Source organism: Acomys russatus, chromosome 31 (genome assembly GCF_903995435.1).
Source record: "Acomys russatus chromosome 31, mAcoRus1.1, whole genome shotgun sequence".
Lineage (NCBI taxonomy): Eukaryota > Metazoa > Chordata > Mammalia > Rodentia > Muridae > Acomys > Acomys russatus.
This window is the reverse complement of record NC_067167.1, coordinates 35685839-35706501: the sequence shown is the minus strand read 5'-3', so window position 1 is coordinate 35706501 and position 20663 is coordinate 35685839. Positions and strand designations below refer to the sequence as shown.

General features: G+C 39.1%; 1 protein-coding gene across 1 annotated transcript in view; it reads right to left on the bottom strand.

The window, feature by feature from the left end:
* Zfc3h1 (zinc finger C3H1-type containing) overlaps positions 1-20663 on the bottom strand; it is a 56983-nt gene that overhangs the window by 30375 nt on the left and 5945 nt on the right. Inside the window, exons 2-7 of the mRNA XM_051139743.1 lie at positions 19262-19678; positions 10086-10150; positions 5814-6012; positions 4916-5139; positions 2622-2742; positions 823-920 (exon numbers count right to left, since the gene is read on the bottom strand). Coding sequence (XP_050995700.1) covers positions 823-920; positions 2622-2742; positions 4916-5139; positions 5814-6012; positions 10086-10150; positions 19262-19678 — 1124 coding nt within the window. The remainder of the gene's footprint in view (positions 1-822; positions 921-2621; positions 2743-4915; positions 5140-5813; positions 6013-10085; positions 10151-19261; positions 19679-20663) is intronic.

The window sequence follows — 20663 nt, the reverse complement described above, 5'->3', positions numbered from 1 at the left end:
ATGTAAACACCTCTGTTCCTGACCATATCTACATTTAAAATTCCAGCAGGTATAAGAATCAAATTAGACAAGGTCATTCCTTTCAGATAAAATCAAGTTTTAAAAAAACATACTAGAGGCTGGAGAGATGCCTCAGAGGTTAAGAGCACTGACTGTTCTTCCAAAGACCCTGAGTTCAATTCCCTGCAAGCACATGGTGGCTCACAACCACCTGTAATGTGCAGGAATACATACAGGCAAAGCAATATATACATAATAAACCTTTTTTAAAAAAACCACTAAAACTAAAATCATGTACTTAAAGTGTATATGCATTTGTAGGCAGGGTTTTACTAAGCAGCCCTGACTGGCCTGGAATGCTGTAGACTGGGCTGGCCTCCAACTCAGAGATCTGCCTGCCTGCTCCTCGCAAGCACTGGGACTAAAGGCACGTAGCACCACACTTAGGGGTAAACTTGGCTATTAATTCTAGTGATTGTGGGGTTTTTTTTTTTGTTTTTGTTTTTGTTTTCTTTTTTAAGATTTATTTATCACATATACAGTGTTCTGCCTGCATATATAGCTGTAGGCCAGAAGAGGGCATTAGATCACATTATAGATTAGATGGTTGTAAACCACCATGTGGATGCTGGGAATTGAACTCAGGACCTCTGGAAGAGCAATCAGCGCTCTTAACCTCTGAGCCATCTCTCCAGACAGTGATTGTGGGGTTTTTTTTTTTTTTTAGCAGTCTTCAAACCAAGCAATTCATGCTAGTTTTCCGAAACAAATTACAAAGATACAGAGTAATTTTCTTTAAAATCACACTCAGTTTTTACTTACTGAAACCTGAGCTGGTGGAGGCAAGGAAACAGATGGTGCTGAAGAAAAATACCCCAACGAACATTCAGAGAAAAATGGTGGTTGTACTGGGGAAGGTGCTGTTTAGAAGAAAGAAAAAAAAATTCAACAGAAGCTTAATAAAATGCTTCAACAAGAAGATACTAAGTGTACAGGTATGCCTGAGAAGACATATAGCTAGGCAAAGTCAAATTAGATCTCCTAAGCTTCTAAGAAACCTGAAACCCCTGTGCATCCTCTCTAACCATATAAAGTTGTTGTCACATCATAGAGCTAATGTTCCCTTTAAGCTGGCACTTTTTGTTAGGCATAGTACCATATGCCTATAATCCCAGGGCTCAGCAGGTGAGACAAGAGGATGCCCAGTCTGAGGCCAGCTAGGCTACAAAGGAAAACACAGTCTCAAACAAAACAAAGGGACACACACATACCCCCACTGCTTCAGGGGGAAAACCCAATAGTGCTAACAAAGAATAGAGCACACATTTTTTTAAACATAATTTTCATAACATGATAAAATAATTTCTTTTAAATCCTGCCAAAAGTGCCTGGGGTCAGGGGAGTAAAATGATTTCATTCTTTGCTTAATATGGAGCTACAGAAAATAAGGACATGATTTTAAGTTGAAATGGAACTAAGAGTGAGGACTATGTACTATATGCAACCAATAGAATTTTTCCCCATAGTTTACACCATGTTTTCCCCCCAGTTATCTCACAAGTCAATACAGAGAAAACATCTACCTTTCATACTACTGATTCAAAGCCTAAGTCTCCATATATGTTAATCTTAATCACACTGTTCTTTCTTAAAATATTAAGTATCAGCCAGATGTGGTGCACATGCCTGCAGTCTCAGTACTTGGGAACTAGAGAAGAGAGAATCAGTTTCCAGGACAGCATGGACTGCCCAAGAGGTTTAAGAAAAACCTAGACAATATAGCAGACTCTATCTCAGAAACTTAAGAAGAAAGAGAGGAAGAATGGAGACACGATAAATCCCTAAGACTAAAAGAAGTTAAAATCTGACAAAGCTCAAAGTATGTTTTCTCTATGAAACACTTTATGAAACTATTTAAAAGCATGTGTTGAGTTATTTTACAGATTATGGGGAGTTAGTAATGTTGTTAATGTTTTTAAATTGCAGTGAATTTTCTCCAAGTACCTGAAAATACAATCAAAGACCAACCTGTCCTTTGTCAAGCACATAATGTAAGATTATCTGCCATTGGCTCAAACAGTACCCTGAAAATAAACACTGGTGGTGACCACCTCACGGCTCACGCGGTTCTGTTTTCTCTCTAGTCTCTATGGTGGAACTGGAGCTCTAGTCTGCACCTGGTCTCATGACAGGAGCACAGGGAGAAGGATGTGGGCCGCCTCCTCTCCTAAGTCCTCAGGCTTCTCAACCGCCAGCAGTAGCGGTTTTCTGCCTCAGGCGCACATGTTTAAAATTAGTAAGAGAATAGGTCACTCATGGTGAATCACATCTGAGTATCAAAAAAACCTGCCTGAGCTCGGCGCGAAGGCTCACGGCTTTACAGCACTAATAACATCATTCCAACCTTTACTTTTCGATCAAATACTCAACAGAGTTGAAACGCAGCTTTTTAATCAAAAGCTTCTCTAAAAATGCACACTTGAAAATAAAGGTTAAAACTACATATCCATCTAAGTTTTTAAAGTATCATATCAGTAAATCTTACCTTCATTAGCACACATTTCAAGATTTTGAGTAGTTTAATTGTGATTATAAAAATGTTTCAAAGTTTTGGCTCCTACCTGGAGAACTGGTTTCACTGTCTGTGTCCATAGCAACTTCTTCATAGTTATCGTATTGATAAATGCCTCCTCCACTGTCAGGCTGCTTGTCTAGGGATCGCCTCAGGTCAGGATCTGAAGACTAATTATACAACAAACATTTTCTTAGGCTATTCTTGGGCTACTTATCACGAAAGAGTTGATAATTAACTTTTATGGACAAATAGCCAAAATCATGATTCTAAGAGACCTGCCCATACATCAAATATAGAAAGTATCTATGGCAGCCATGTATTATCTATACAGATGAACCCCCCATCGTCTAAGCCACTAAATAATTGGGACTCCTTTAAAAATCAAAGCCAGATATAAAATTCTTCTGACAATTACGGTTTAGGCACAAACCTAGAAGGAAAATGGTCATTTCAGCATTGCTAATTTTTTATGTACCTAGGAGCAGAGAAATGGCTCAGTGGTTAAGAGCACTGGGCAATTCTCAGTACCCCATCTGGGAGCTCACAACGTCCTCTATCTCCACATGCATCACACATGCAAGGGCTATGCAGGCATGCGTGTACGTAGATACTCAAAAAGAAAAGTCAAGACTATTCTAAATATAAACGATCAATAGTATCTGAAAATTACAGATTTGATTGATATGACTGTGCTATGATTTTTATTTTTTATGTTTTACTTTCAGTTTATGGCAAAATTAGGAGAAAAACCTATGCAGAGATAATAACATACAAATAACACAATATTTATCTTTAGACAACTATTTATTTTAAAAAGTCTTAATTATAATCTTTGCCTAAAGGAAGCACCCCCTGATTCCTTAAAGAACTCTTACTTTTTAAAGCTCTACATTTACTTAGTATATTCATGCTGTCATCACTGGTAATAATACTAGGTCAAATACTAACTCTTCCAGCTTATTACTCTTGAAAGCACCCATAAAGGTAATGGCTCACTCAGGCATTGTCAACAACATGAAATAACGCTCACCACATGGTAAGGACTAAATACAAAATATTACTATAAAATTAGTACATACCAATTTTTCTCATTTTTCACTCTATATAGTAAATAATAAAATACTAATCCAAGCTGCCCCCACAAGAAATAGCCATTTTTATAATAGGACCTTACTGTAATTTAATAGTCCTTTTTTTCTAAATAGAAGATGGTCAAATGCTAAAATAAGAATGGGATTGGGGGCTTGTTTATAACTTTCTAATTTGAGACAGTGTCTCACTAATATACTCAAGAAAGCCTGGGGTTTTTATCTTCCTGCCTTAGCCTCCCAAGCAGCTTAGATGACAGGAGTTCGGTGCCAGCCCCAGCTGAAATATGGCCTTTATGAATCAAAGTTTCAAACTTTCCATTTCTTCTAATCTACAACAATGAGGATTTGCTCCTAATTCGGGAAGGGGCTCAGGGGTTAAACTGTTTCCTATGCAAACATGAGGTCTGAGTTTTTATCCGCAGGGCCCGGGTAAACAGCCAGGCATGGCAGTGTACAACTGTAACCCAGAACTAGGGAACACGGACAGGCACATCAACAGCCCATAAACTCCAGGTCACACAGGAAGCTCCTTAAAAACAATGTGGGCCGGGCATGGTGGGGCACGCCTTTAATCCCAGCACTCGGGAGGCAGAGGCAGGCAGATCACTGGCCAGCCTGGTCTATAAAGCAAGTCCAGGACAGCTAAGGCTACAAAGAGAAACCCTGTCTTGAAAACTCAAAAACAAAAACAAAACAACAACAACAAAAAACCATAATGTGGCTGGGCATGGTGGTCATACCTGTAACTCAGCAGAGGCAGGCAGATCTATGCTTGAGGCCACCCTGGTCTACAGATGAGTTCCAGGACAGCCAGGGCTACAAGAGAAGCCTTGTCTTGGGGAAAGGGGAGCATGAAGTGGAGAAGTGATTGATGACACAGTGATGGCAGCCTGTACCCACCACATGTGCCTGAAAGAGTGAGCAGGCCACATGCACACAACACAGCCTCTCTCACATACAGAGAAAAAAAGGATTATTTGTATGAGCTCTAAGAAATGTAAGTATTTACAGTTTCCCTTAGCTGATTGGGTCTTTGAAAGAATATTAATAAAACACTTAAATACCAACATTCTAGGCCAACACTGTGGCTCTGTGGGTAAAGGCACTTACTGCCACACACATGAGGAGAGCTCCATGACCTCCGCGGTGGGAGAGCTGACTCTGTGTGCACTGTGCTGACCCTCAGAAAAGGAGTGAGTGTAAGTGTTAAAACGTGTGCGTTTTGACGTGGCCGCTCTACATTTCTTACTTTACTTCTCGATCTCCTCTTCCCACCAACCAACTTCATGAAGCGATTGTACTGCTCCTCCTGGTTTGAAAGGTCTCGGATTTTCCTGATCTCCTCCTCTCTTTTCCTCCTCTCCTCTTCTTCAGCTTGCTTGCGCTGCTCCTCCTCTTTCTGTCTCTCCTGCTCCTTCTGTTGCTGGATCTTCTTCCACGCCTTTGTCTGCTGCTTCCGCAGTGCTTGCTTAGCTTCGCATGACAACACACAATGTCACTTATCTTAGCTAAAAGCGCTCAGGGACTTAAACAGCACTTTAGATCCTCAACTAATATATACACTTGCCCCTCCCTAAATTCTATTTATAACAAGATTGTCTCCCAATTTAGGACTTTGTGATTTCCCAAACTCAAAACTCCATGAATTATAGGGCTGGAGCGATGGCTCAGCGGTTAAGAGCAGGAAGACCCCGGTTCAATGCGCAGCTCACAGCTGTCTGTAACTCCCACTCCAGCGGGTCTCACGCCCTCTTCTGGCCGCCACAGGAGTCAGACAAGGTGACTGAGCAGAGCATCCATACACATAAATGTTGGCATTACAGAGTCAATTCCCATAATTCCCTTTGCCCTGTCCAATCCTCCCCGGCTTCCTGCTCAGTTTCCTGTTCTCATCACACGTGCCAGCCCTAAGGGCTTGGAGCCAGTACAAAAAGACAGACTCCATTGGGTTTCTTTTCTTTTCTTTTTTGGTATTTTTTGTCTTAATAGTTTTCTTTATTTTTAGGTTTGTTTTGACTTCCAATTTTTGGTTTGGTTTCTGCTGGCTTTTTTTTTTTTTTTTAATGAGAAAAATAATTTTTAAAAAAATCTGAATTAAAAACTAGAAACTATAAGATCAACAGAAATAATTTAAGAGAAATAATCACCTGTAGTGCTAACTTTTTTGGCCGAATGTGCTTTTGTGCTGGTTTTGGCCTTCTGCTGTACAGTTTTCGTCTTGGTCAGTTTTTCTTTGCTTTCTTTCATCACCTGCTGTTCTTTTTGTTGCCATTTCTTACTAGCTGACTGAAGCGCCAAAAGACGAAGTTGTAATTCAGATAGTTCCTCTTCATCTTCACCAAGTTTCTTTAAAACAGAAAAATATTTACAATTTTTCAATTCTGTTACTTAACCTTAGACATTTTGCCAGCTTGAATCTTTTACCAACTTAATTAAAATTTAATGTTAGTATTAGAACAAATTTTTAAATAAAAACATATGGATAATATAAAGAAAATTCATTTATCTTCTATAAACCAAGACTAATTTAATTCTTCCAACACAAACAAAAGATCACTTGGTAGAAATTATTGGTTGACTGTAAAATTAACTTTTATTCTCCTGCCTCAATTGTTGTCTGGGAGGCTCACTGCCTCCTTCTGCTAACCTAGGCCTAGTCCCAGAAGCTTCTAGCCTCCATACAATCTAATCTAGGCCTACAAGGTTTTTAGCCTCTGAGACTCACTGCTTAATAAGCTCACCCTTCCTTGTTCTTTCTGAGCTCTGGGCTGGCTGGTTCAACTCAGCTGTTCTGGCTCAAACTCTTCTCCCAGATGACTTATTCAATCTGGCTTCTTCTCTTAGTCCAGAATTGCTCTGCTTGGCCTCAAACTAACTTAGTAATTTGCTTAATCTGGCTTCTTCTCATTTTCTGGCTCCGTCTGTTTTCCCCTGAGTTTTCTCTCTGCAACCCAACTCTCTATTACTGTCCTGGTAAAACTGCCTCCTGTCTCTGTAAAATTGCCTCTTAAGTAGCTTCCCTTTCCTCTTTCTTCTGAGTGTTGGTGTATCCTATTCTGTCAAATAGTCTGGTTTGTCACCTTTTCTGCCACTCAATTAGACATCACTTTCAAACATGGGTGCTTCCTTCTACAAACTAACTCAAGGGGACTAAAGGCATGTGCTACCACGCCTGGACCTAAGCTTTTCTTTACCTGAAATTTTTTCTATACCAGGCTGGCCTTGAACTCAGATCTGTTTGCCTCTGTCTCCTGGATTAAAGGTGTGTTTGTATTCTAGCCGGATCCCACAGACCTAGAAGGTCTCTGGATGTGACCTCTTGTCAAAACAGCCATGTTCTGAATCAACAGTCCTCTACAATTTGTATGCCAATATGAAGCAAAAGAGGAAAATTAAGAGTTGGATAACATTTAAGAGGATATACAAAGCTGGGCATGGTGGCACATGCTTGTAATCCCAGCACTCAGGGAGGCAGAAGCAGGCCATCCCTGAGTTCAGGATCAGCCTGGTCTATAAAGCCAAGTCCAGGAAAGTCAAGGCCACACACACACACACACACACACACACACACACACACACACACACACACACAAACCTGTGTTGAAAAAGCCACAAAAGCTGGACAGTGGCGGCGCACGCCTTTAATCCCAGCACTCAAGAAGCAGAGGCAGGCAGATCGCTGTGAGTTCAAGGCCAACCTGGTCTACAAAGTGAGTCCAGGACAGCCAGGGCTACACAGAGAAACCCTGTCTTAAAAAAGAAAGAAAGGAAGGAAGGACGGACGGACAGACCACAAAAAGGGCTGGAGAAATGGCTTAAAAGCACTGACTATTCTTCCAGAGTTCAATTCCCAGCAACCACATGGTAGCTCACAACCATCTATAATGTGATCTGATGCTCTCTTCTGGCCTGCAGGTGTACATGCAGGCAAAGCACAGTATGCATAATTATAAACAAAATCTTAAAAAAGAAAAAAAAACACAAAAATAAATAAATAAAAGCAGCTACACAAACTTGAAAATGTGAAGCTGAGAACAGCAAGAAGTCAGAGTGGAGAATGAGTTCGTTCATCAGACTACAGTACAGAAAGGAATCCCAAGGACCATGTTATAATACCAAGTATAATGTCAACTTTTTCCTATTATTGCAGGTGGAAAAAGACATACTCATCTGAATATTTTGTGTTCTAAATATGGATATTCCCTGAATATTTAAAATATTTTGAATATCCACTTTTCTTCAAAGAAACTAAAATAGAGTATCTTTTTTGTTTGTTTCTTTGGTTGGTTTTTGTTTTTGTTTTCTGAGTCAGGGTTTCTCTGTGTAATAGCTCTGGCTGGCCTGGAACTCACTTTGTAGACTGGACTGGCCTCGAACTCACAGAGATCTGCCTGCTTCTGCCTCCCAGGTGCTGGGAGTAAAGGTGTGCTCCACACACCCAGCTCAAAATAGGATATCTTAAAAGCATATGTTTGATAAAAAGTTTTCTACTCTACCTTTCAAACTTTTTACTGCTCCCTAAACACTTTACAAACTGGTAAGTATTTGTTCTGCTTAAATGTGTGCATATACTAATAACGTTTAAATGCAATTACCTCTTTATTTCTTCTTTTCAATGAAAAGATCAAAAACCTTGTCTCTCTGGCCACTCTAGAACACCTTACCAGAACTTCTTGTTCCTACTAGTTATAACCTGAAACGGCTTTAGAAAACTAGCCCACTCCACACACTTTCACTGAAATGGAAGTGAAAATACCAAGCTACTCTAAGCAGAAGTTCTTAAGTGTGAGTCTGAGAGTTTGGAGAATCCTTTTAATGTTATGAAGAGGTAGAAGAAATGGCTTCATATTCCAATACATTAAGACCCACAAAACTTTGTCTAACTGGTATTGTGTAATTATGATTTCCTAAGCTCCAGTATTTTTATTTGTAAGTATAAAGCAGCAGTGGCTGCCAGCTGACGACTTCAGCTTAGCAGTGACTCTTCCCTTCCACTGCTGGAAACCACGGGCACACATCACACTGCTTCTCATAGATGACATGAATGTTTGTTTCCGGTTAGCCTTCAAGTCTCAACCCTCGAACTTACAAACCTATACTACCACACTGGGTTCTAAATAATGTATGCAGGTGTGCTCTAAAGCCAGAAGAGGGCGTCAGCTTCCCTGAAGCTGGAGTTACAGGCAGGTGGTTGTGAGGTGCTCACTATAGATGCTGAGACCCCAACTTGAGTCCTCCAGAAGAGCAGCCAGAGCTCTTCACTGCCGAGCCCTCTCTCCAGGCCCACATTTCAAGCCCTTAATAGCCATGTGTGCTGCTCTTCATACGACCCTACTGCATAAGGCAATTATGAAATATTTCCATATTTTAATAGAAAATTCTACTGGAAAATAGAGATTTAAATTTTACTCAAAAAGTCATCATCACTTTTCACTGAGATGAGTTTATGCAACTATTTCCCTTGAAATGAAATAAATATCACTGATTCTGTCCTACAACTATATAAGGTACTCGAAGCAGCGACTCAGAACTAAGATCACTGAAGTAGGGGTCAGAGGACCAGTCGGCTCCTGCCGACATCTACTTCCTATTAAGTTAAGCGAGTCATTTAACCTATCCAAATGCATCTTACCTCATCTATGAAACACACATAAGGTCAACTTACTTCACATGGTTACTGTCATGTGTTTATGTGTTTGCTCACTGTCACATTATCTCACCTAAGTTCAGGACCGTCTTTCCTAGACTCTGAATCTTTTCAGTTTATTCATAACAACAAACTGAAATCACAATAAAAGAAATTGCAAATACAAAAAGGCTCAAGAAACTCAGTACATGTCACATTTTAAACAGTGTTTGATGCTTCTGTGCTTTCCTCTACTACAGCCTCACAGCGCCCCAGAGGACACCTGACACTGAACTCGCTTTACAGCAAACAGAGGAGCACAGAGGCTAGAGAACTCGCACAGGAACAGCTCCTTCAGTTAGAAAGGAGTTACAACGTGACTCCAGATCAAGACCCACCTAGCTCCAAAATAGCCCGTGTAAGATGAAACAGATACAACAAAACTGGACGATAAACTCTGAATTAAAACTAAGTTTCAAAAAAACAAAAAGGTCAGCTATAAATATGAATTCCACATCAAGTTAATAGTTCACAGACTTTAGTAGAAACTCTAAAACAATTCTCCAGATTGTTTCATTATGGTCACAGCAAACAGTTCAAAATAATAGACCACAAATTGTGCATGGTAGCACACACCAGCTCTCCCAGCAATCGGGAAGTAAAGGCAAGTTTGAGACCAGCCAGAGCTACATAGTGAAATCAAGTATCTAAAATAAGTAAAAACAAAAGTATAGACTACAGCAATGCAAGTATAGGTCATAGAGATAGTCAATGCCACAAAGCACCATCTTACCTTTTCAGATAGAATATCTGAGGTACTAATTCTTCTTGATAAATTTTGTTCTTTATCTTCTAGTCCTTTAAAATAAAATAGCATCTTATGAGTATTCTAAAATATAACCAAAATTGATCCAAAATGGAAGTAACACTATATAATATAAAATCAGGAATTGTTTTAATGGGTGTCATTATTATGGTCTTGTTTTCATGACCCTCAACCAAAATTAAAGAATACTAAGCTTTTATCATATACAAACAAAATTATACAAATTAAAGAGAATGAAGGACTGAAGAGATAGCTCAGTCCATAAAATGGTAGCCACACAAGTATAAGAACCAAGTCTGATCCCCAGAACCACATTAAAAAGCCAAGAGTAGTGGCTTGCATTTGTAATCTCAGCACTGGGAAGACGGAGACATGGTGACACACAGTGGGTGGTTACTAGGGAGCTGGCCAGGATGACTGAGGTCCATGTCCCAATGAGAGACCCTGTGTCAAAAAAAAAAAAAAAAAAACCTACATGATCATCCTAAGGAACACCAAAGACTGACCTCTTACGAACACACACACACACACAAAAAAAAATACGAATCTGACCAAACTTATGACATCAGCCTCTTTTTAAGTTATAAGGCAAATGATTCAAGTATTAAAAAATATAATTTGATAAAATAGCTTTAGAACTAAAATAATTAGAACAGGAACAGAATTTATGGAGTAGATAAACAAAATGAAGCTTCATTACTAAACAGAGAAACCACAATGACAAACTATTACAATTAAAATTAAAAATTAACTTGATATTTAGACTATAGGTTTATGCATTATAAAACTGGCCATTTATCTAGAAGAACACAGCAAGAACAATTTATGTAGCAACAAAATTAAATTCATTCCTACTGTTCTCAGATGTTTAGCCTTGGATCCAGACTTCTACAGTATTATCCCGAAGTGTACACACTACCTGATGCACAATCGTTTTACAGACCACATAGTAACAGCAATAATAGCTACAGTGAAGTTAAAACTCAGAAATCTTTCAAGGTGACACAACTGAATCAGCACATTTAAATTTCAATCTAGTATTTTACGGTTTGGTTTTTTGTTTGTTTGTTTGTTTGTTTTGGTTTTTTTTCTGTAATACCATTAGTGTTCTAAACATCTTAACTTTGTTGCACAAAGTGTCACCTGGTAAAAAAATATGCACCTTATTCAGTAAACAGAGTAATTACTCAAGCACTGCAGATAAAACAAAACAAAAGGTAGTCACCAAATCTGAGGCAGATTCCTTTTCCTCTAAGACTTAAAAAAACAAAAAAGAATTCTAGTCAGGTCAGGTGGCCCAGACCTGAAATCCAGGTACTTAGAAAACTGTGGCAAAAAAGATCAGAATGTACAGGCCTGCCTAGACTACAAAGTGAGTTCAAAGACAGCCTGGACAACCCAGTGAGATCCCATTTCAAAACAAGAAAGAGGGGGGCAGGCGGGAGGGCGGAGGGAGCTGGGAGTAAAGCTCAGTGGTAAAACAGCTTTGCTTAGCATGTATAAACCCTGAGCTCAATCCTGGTAGAAAAGAGGGAAGGGAAAAAAGCTTATTCATTATAAAATGGTGCATTAGAATGTGTTGAAAGCTGGGAATGTAATTTAGTGTTTTAGATTACTTGCCTAGCTTCTGTGGGGTTCTAGCCTCAGTACCAAGAAAAAAGAAGGATGAGTGGAGAGGAAAGGAAAGAGGGAAAAAATAATTCTAGCCCAACATAAATTTCACATTTACATATGCATGATTTCATCCCAAAGAAACAGTAAGAGAACATATAAAAACAGAAAGTATATAAAACTATGACCAAATAACCTGAGTCACATAGGAATCACAGCCACGCCCTTCTAACAGCCCGGAACCTCAATCAAGTGTTGTGACCCATACCTTGGTGCTACAGCTCACCATCTTATTTCCAATAACAAACCTTGCTCTACTTACTTCATAGTAAACACTGTAAACCTTTTGACCACTACAAGCACATTTCCAGTCTTTTTCAAAGTTAAGTAACATTAATTACAGTAATGGGCATTTTAAAAAATTCATTTAATATGTAAAACATGCACTACTATTTTCTGAGATCACTATCTTTAAAAAAAAAAAAAAGCTAGTTTTATCACCACTGATAAAGCTTTTCTGTATGGTCTTCCTTTTTAAAAGGCACATGTATTTAAAAATCCCAGCACTTGGGAGGCAAGAGCAGGCAGATCAAGGCTAGCCTAGTCTGCATACAGCAAGTCTCAGGCTAGCCAGAGCTACTTGATGAGACCCTGTCTCAATAAAATAAGACACATGTACCAATATAATAAAATCAATCACATGTTAATGTAACAACTATTAGACAACACTAAACAGCTAAAACCAACTAAAAACAAAAACCCACAGCCTTCCAATGAGCACTACATTTTACAGAAAGCACTAGGTTTTTTTCCTACATGGGAACCCTGAGTCTCATCTGGCCATGAGACATCTAAGAGCTCATTAAGACCTCATGCTTCTGAAGAATGTGGCAGAACCTCCTTCAACATAGCAGAGGAGCAAGTGCCAGTAGAATAGACCTCCTGAGCACAATGGTAAAACAAGTAACCTTGAAGTTCAGACATAAGACTTTACATGTAGGGCTGGAGAGATGGCTCAGAGGTTAAAAGAACTGGCTATTCTTCCAAAGGTCCTGAGTTCAATCCCAGAAACCATGTGGTGGCTCACAACCATCTGTAATGAGATCTGGTGTCCTCTTCTGACTTGGTAGATCACATGTAGGCTGACTACTGTGTAAATAATAAGCAAATAAATCTTACATGTAGCTACAAACGCAGGTCATTGTTTGCATTGGGCTTGTGATTAGTTACACACCATTCTGCCATCTATAACTATTCCAGTGTTTTTGAGGAATGCAGAAAAAGCTCTATGTGGCCCAGACCAGCTTTAAACTTAAAATCTTTCTGCCTCCAGGTCTCAAGTTCTAGCATGACAGAGATGTACTATCTATCATAGCTGCTATGGTTTCCATTTTTATCCAGACTCTCCAACCTGTGATCTGGTCTTCTACAGTTGCCAAGTACTCACTAGCCCTGACTCCTGGGACTCCATGTAAGCTGGTGTAAGCATCCAAATCATAATTAAAACCGTCACAGGGGAATGACCCAGGAAAATGGAAAATCAGGGACATAAAAATTAAGTTATATGCAGAAAAGGTTTTTTTTTTTTTGCTTTTTTTTTTCCCCAAGACAGAATTTCTCGGGTCTGGGGAGATGGCTCAGTGGTTATTCTTTCATGGAACCCTGGTTCGATCCCCAGCACCCACAAGGCAGCTCACCACTGTCTGTAACTCTAGTTTCAGGGGATCTGATGCCATCTGGATTCTACAAATACTGCGTGCTCATGCTACACAGACATACTTGCAGGCGTATACATAAAATAAGTGTTTAAAAAAAAAAAAGCCAGGCAGTGGTGGCTTACACCTTTAAGCCCAGAACTTGGCTGACAGAGCCAGGCAGATCTCTGTGAGCTGTGAGGCGAGGCTGGTCGACAAGGCAAGACCAGGGCAGCCAAGGCAACACAGAGAAACTGTCTTAAAAAAAGAAATAAGAAAAGGGCAGGGTTCCTCTCTACCTCCTGAGTTCTGGGATTAAAGGTGTGAACCACCACCAGCTGGAAAGAAAGAAAGGCCAGTGTTGTAGTATATACCTTTAATTCCAGCATTCAGAAGGCAGGGAGGGGCAAAAACATTCCTGTCAGTTGACAGCCAGCCTGGTCTACAGAGTGAGTTCCAGGACAGCTGAGGCTGATTGTTGAGCTGCTCTTATCTCAAAAAACAAACAAGTGTGTGTGGCAGGGAGGGACTTATCTTTACTATGGAATATTTTCAACATGGCAGCCAGAGATCTCCTGAAAACAGAAGTTTTGGGGGTCTTTTTACTCAAAACCCTCTAAGAGTTCCCTCCCCGACCTCACTGAGAACTCAAAACCAAAGTTGCTGCAAGGTTCTAGACTATGTTGCCTCCACAGCCACCATCTCTAAATCTCCTTCCAAGACTCGTGCACTGTATTCTGCATCCACCATGCACAGTAAGATGGCTTCTTGTCATCCTCAGGCATGCCAGGAACCCACCTCCAGGAGGGTCATTACTCCAGAGATTCTCAAACTTTAGGACAAATGAGAAACCAACAGAGAGGGGTTGGCTACAGCAGGCCACTGAGTCCTACTTCCAGAACTCACAACTCATTAAATCTTTGGAAAGGCCTAATATTTTACATTTCTGTCAAGCTGACAGGTAAGCTGTCTTTAAAATCAATGTTTCTCTGCCCAGAAATCTCTTCTTCCAATTATTCATTTGTCCTTTCTCACAGCGTGCAAGTCTTTGTTTAAATAACACCATCAAATTGAACACTATCCCAAACAACCTACTAACCGTCAGCCAGTCACCCTACTCCCACCCCACCTACCCTGCTAACACTTCTTTCACAATGAATTTGCTCAGCATGTTTGCTGTGTGTCCTTCCAAAATGCAAGCTTATGATGTCACAGTGACCATTAGGGTGCAGTATTGTACATCTATAGACTCAGATTCTCAAGTGAGATGAATGTGTAAGCCTAGGAATTAGAGACAGGCCTAGGCAGCACAATCAAACATGGTACCAAAATAATAGGTAAAAAGAAAAGGAAACTTACGGAGACATAAACAATTATTTGTTTATTAATACTTGTAAGAGCCTGGAATAAAGCAATCAACTCATGTGAAAAAGAAACAGTGAACTCATGAACTGGATTGTGCAGAACCCAGCCAAGTGTGGCTTTAACGCTGCAAAGTTTCTGCTCTGTGGTAGGAACTGAAAGACTGTGTTGGGTAACAGCAAAATGATTAAAATCAGAGCAGGTACACCCTAGCCTTTCCTGAAATCTCATTGAAAAAGAAGTCAAATGCTTCAGAGAAATTAATGGTAATGGTTAAAGATAAGGGGAAGAGGAATAAATTTCAAGATTAAAAAAAAAAAAATCTCAAAGCTTTCCAAGTACCTCTGTAAGTGAAAGCAGTTAAAACTAAAGCAACATAAACAGTAGAGAAGAGCCAGGCATATAAAACAAAGTGGCCGCACACAGCAAGAGGGCCTTTGCTTCCTCTGAGTAGAAGAATTAAAATGAAAAACAAGAATAGTGTGTTTATAAGGAAGTATAAAGATGGAACATGTGAACATGACACATGTGAACATGACAAATATGGAGATGCCAAAGGACCACTGAGAACAGTGACAGTCCTCTTACACAGAGGAGGAGGAGCAGGTGAGCACGCAGGCGCAGAGAAGCACTAGGCGGGTTTTAGATTTGGTTTCCTTCCATTCTTCTTCAACAGACGCCAGTCTTGTCATTTGATTTTTCACATGACTTACTGCAAGCATTCACACATAACTCTGGCTTTACAACAGTCAGTTGTATGTCTTCTGTATCATGTAATATTATACTTGACAGGAATTATAAATAAACTTCTAATTCATTAGAAGGGAAAAGAACAACTTTGAGAATATATAATCAAGAGCACCATTACTCTGTTTACAAATTTATACCAATGAATGGCCTTGAAAACTTTAAATATAAAAACTGAACCCAGGGGGCTGGAGAGATGGCTCAGAGGTTGGGAACACTGCCTGCTCTTCCAGAGGTCCTGAGTTCAATTCCCAGCAACCACGTGGTGGCTCACAACCATCTATGATGAGATCTGGTGTCCTCTTCTGGTGTACAGGCAAAACACTGTGTGCTTAATAAATAAATAAATCTTTAAAAAAAAAAAACTGAACCCAGAAAGCCGGGCCTGGTATGTGGGAAGCCTGCTAAGAAGGCAAGGAGAAGAGGATCAGGAGTTCAAGGCCAGACTCAGCCTAAATAGAATTTAAGACCAGAATGGGCTACATGGAACACAACTTGAAAAAAAAAAAAAAAAAGAAAGAAAGAAATGGCACACACAAGAACAAAAAATCCATTTGAAATTGTGAAATGTCCAAAGTGACTTAAACAAAACTGGAGCTGGGCGTGGTGGCTCACAACTTTACCCCAGTACTCAGGGAACAGAGGCAGCGGGATAACTGTGAGTTAGAGGCCAGCCTGGTCTACAAAACAAAGTGGTCACACACAAGAAGAGCCAAGGCTATATAGAGAAACCCTATCTCAGAAAAAAAAAACAAAAACAAACAAACAAAAAGCAAAAATGAAACATTAAAACAAAAACTGTAATTGAAACTAAAAACTCAATAGGTGGGCTTAAAGTGGATCTACCAGACAGAGCTGAAAAGAAACTGTATAAAGTGAAAAATACACCAGAAAGCTTTCCAGGTTTTATGCAGCTGAGTTCTAGAGATAAACACCTTTGAATAAACCATGAGACATGAAAAATACAGTGAAATGATTTACTATAGCATATACCTACAGAGAATTCCAGAAAACAAATGTTAGCATAGTATATAAGTAAATATACTGTATTTTTTCCAGAACCAATGAAAGATCAAATTCGCAAACAAGGACAACAAATCCCAAGCTGAGTAATAAAAAGAAATCTACAATCAACACTAAACTATAGCTAAGCTATATACTATCAAACACAAAAATGGGATTTTTTTCCAAGTGATTAGAGAAAGCTAGAGTACCTTCAATGGAAATATCCTTAAGACTAATAGCTGGCTTTTTAAAATCAACAATATAAGCCAAAACTATCTTCAGTATGGTGAAAATAACCAACAGAGTTCTAATTCAGGGGGAAATGCCTTTTAAAGAATTTTGGAAACAGTAAGGTGGTCATTGGGCAATGCACTTGGTTCCCAGAACTGGCAATCTCAGTCTAATTCCCAGAGCACACACAAATGTAGCAAGAGGGAAAGGACTTCCACCCATGCGCTATAGCGTGCACACATACTCAATCTAACCATTTAAAAATATTAATAATCACTGCCATATTTCTCAACTTGAAACTAGTTAAAGCAAAAAGGAAAACACAAACTGCAGGATGTAGCTTGCTAGCAAAACACTTGCTTCATATGCATGAGGCAGGCGCTGAATTTGATACACAGTCACACACATAAAAATGCAGTTTAGTCACACAAGGTATTCCTAGCATATGCCAGGCCCTGGCTCAATCTCCAATGCAACAAGAACCAAATAAAGATATCCCAAGAAACAAACAAACAAACAAAACCCTCCAACTAAACCCACACACTCTTACTGAAAAGCTCACTTCATATTACAGGTGTGATTCTAACCTTAAACTATCCCACTGAAAAACTTGGAAGCCATCTAAATTTATTTTATGGGTACCATAACCTTACATTAAGATTTGGCAAGGAAACAGGGTGGGGGTATTACGGTTAGAAGCATAGATGAATACTTGTATTTATATTAAAATACAAACGTCCCTCTACCATATGCATAAAGTACTGTAGAGTCATATGTGGCAACACCATTCAGCAATTAAAAAAGGAATGAATTAGTAATATAGAAACCTCATGGATTAATTTCAAACAGTGTACTAAGTGGGGAAAAACAAAACAAAACCTAGAATCAGAAGGCACAAGGCAGGTCTGGTGGTACCTGCCTGCAATCCCAGTGACTTGTGAGGTTGAGGCAAGAGAATCACAAGTTCAAGACTACCCTGAACAACTTAGTGGGACGCTGCATATTTCTATTACAAAACAGAAAGTATAAATAAGAGTTGAGAATCTCACTCAGCAATAAAATGCTTGCTTAGCCTATGTGAGGCCATAGGTTTAATCCTCCGTACCACCAAAAAACAAACACATAAATATACAAATAAACTGTATGATACTATTTATGTTATTCTGAGAAATCCTGGGAGCAGATCAGTGGCTACCAGATGGACTAAAGATTAAGAGACCTGCTAAGCATTAAAGGAAAAGGGATAAGAAGATTGAGTCAGTAGGTAAAGCGCGTGTCCTACAAGTCTGCTGATGACACACAAACATCACACACACACAAGAAAAACATGACAGAAACACGGCAGCAAGGATCTTAATTGTAATGGCTGGTGATGATTATCAGTTACTCAACTGTCTACATTAGTCAAAATGTAGAGAAACTATATACTAAAAAGAGTAAATTTTACTGCATAAAAATTATGTTAATAAAGAAAATACTAAATAGGGATTTTTAAAAACAACCTATACAAACTAATTCTGGTATAAAAAGGCAGTTTAAATAGTACAAAAATCAATTAATATAGCTTGTGATATTAACTAAGAAAATTAACTCATCAATGGTGAAAAAAGATGACTAAATTTCAAAATCTTCTCACAATTTAAAATTTTTCAAAGTAGGAATAGGGCAGAAAATTTCCTTTATCCAATAAACCTTAAAAATGTACAATTCGCGGCTGGAGAGATGGCTCAGCGGTTAAAAGCACTCATTGGCTGACCAGAGTTCAATTCCCAACACCTACATGGCAGCTCACAACTGTCTACAGCTCCAGTTCCAGGAGATCCAACAACCTCACACAGATAAATATGCAAGCAAAACACCAATGCATATAAAATAAAAATAAATATTTTTAAATGTACAAAATTTCCTTTTATCAGGAAACAAAGACGCCCAGTACTACTATGGTACTTATGTTCAACATATGTTTAAGCCCTGCATAGCAAGCAGAGCAGGCCAGAAACAAAATAAAGATTAGCAGAAGTCAAGAATGGTGACGCGCATTTGTAATCCCAACACTCAGGAAATTGAGGCAGACCCATTACAAGTTTTAGGCCAGCATGGACCTCTACACAAAAAGTTCCGGTGCCGTCTGGACTACAGAGTGCACCCTGTAGTCCAAGGCTGGCCGCAACCAAAGTATTATTAAGTAATAGTAAGATCTGTATTAAAAGTATAAGAGAATATACGGAAAATTGGGATCCTCAAGCACAGGTAAAAATTTTTTTACGCCAGGTGTGGTGATGCATGCCTTTAATCACAGCCCTCGGGAGGCAGAGGCAGGCAAATTGCTGTGAGTTCGAGGCCAGCCTGGTCTACAATCTGAGTCCAGGACAACCAAGTCTACACAGAGAAACTCTGTCTCAGGAAAATAAATAAATAATATATAATAAAAATAATAATAATTTTTAACTAAACAGTCTTTAACAAAAGTAACTCCAATCGTAATTCCATTACCTTGGCTAGCATCCGTGGTACTAGATTTCAAAGAAAGCTGCTTTGTTCCATCTTTCACTCTTTTCACCCGGTTCTTATCCCCTGGTAAAGTCAGTTTTTGCCTGAGTGGTTTCAATTCAAATGCCTGAAATGTTTTGCCCTGCGTCTTCTCCTCAGGTGTAGCTTCTTTCCTGAGGTCTTTTGCAATACTGGCGTTATCGAGGCTTGTTTGGTCCTCTGACTGCAGTGTTTTAGGCTCTTCCTGCACGGGCTCTTCTCTGCTGCTGAGAGCTAGCTTCTCATCCTTATTGATACACTCTAGTTCCAGCTGTATTTGCTTATACTTTAAAAGCAAATCTTCAAACGTTTCTTCCCCACAGTTCTCGCTTTTGGATGAATGATTCTGTTTTCTTGACGGAGATCTTCCAAAACTTTTGGCTGAACAGCATATTAAGGAAACCAGTTTCCAAAAATTTTTCCAGTTAAATGTTTTAAAATGCTTAAGTTATAGATGAATTTTTCAAGGTGAACTGATATTTTAAAATTACCAAATTCCATTTAATATATGTGCTGCTAATGCCTGTTTATGTGCCCAAATTGCAATTTAACAAGTATCCATACAAACAGTCCACTTACAAAATCATAGTGTCAGAAATTACCAGTTGAATCCACAGGCAGTCCTCCCAGTTAGGGTGTAGCGTCCTTCCTTCTGTAAGTGTGAGGAAAACCCAAAGTGGATGGATGTTAAGGATGCTTCCTGAAGGAAGGGGGCGAGACTGTCACGGATGTTGACAATTTACTTCTGATAAGCAGGAGGGAATCTTCTCTTTTATTAGTTTCTTCTCATTTCAAATTTTTAAAAAAATAAAAAATAAGAAAACGAACACTGACAATTAGTAATTTATGAAAGAGACATTGATTAAATAATACATAATAAATTGAGAAATCACCATATGCTAAATCTGACACATGCACAATTAACTAAGAGCCATGTAACAAAAAAATTTACATGGTACTCAAAATGTATTTTCTAATTTCTTTTCTTTCTTTCTTTTTTTTTTTTTTTTTGTTTGTTTATTTGTTTGTTTTTCTAGACGGGGTTTCTCTGTGTAGCCTTGGCTGTCCTGGACTCACTTTGTAGACCAGGCTGGCCTTGAACTCACAGCAATCCGCCTGCCTCTGCCTCCCGAGTGCTGGGATTAAAGGCGTGCACCACCACCCAGCGTATTTTCTAATTTCAAACAACTCTTAAATGTTATATAAATTTCATTCTGAAAATAAAGAAATGAAATCCCCCGGAAACTTGTATAGTTTCAAGAGACCATTTGCATTTTCATTGGTTGTAACATAACATAGGTCTTCTCTGTTTTGTAACAGGATAAACAGCCATCAAGATTTTCAAACTCCTGACAACCAGTTCAAA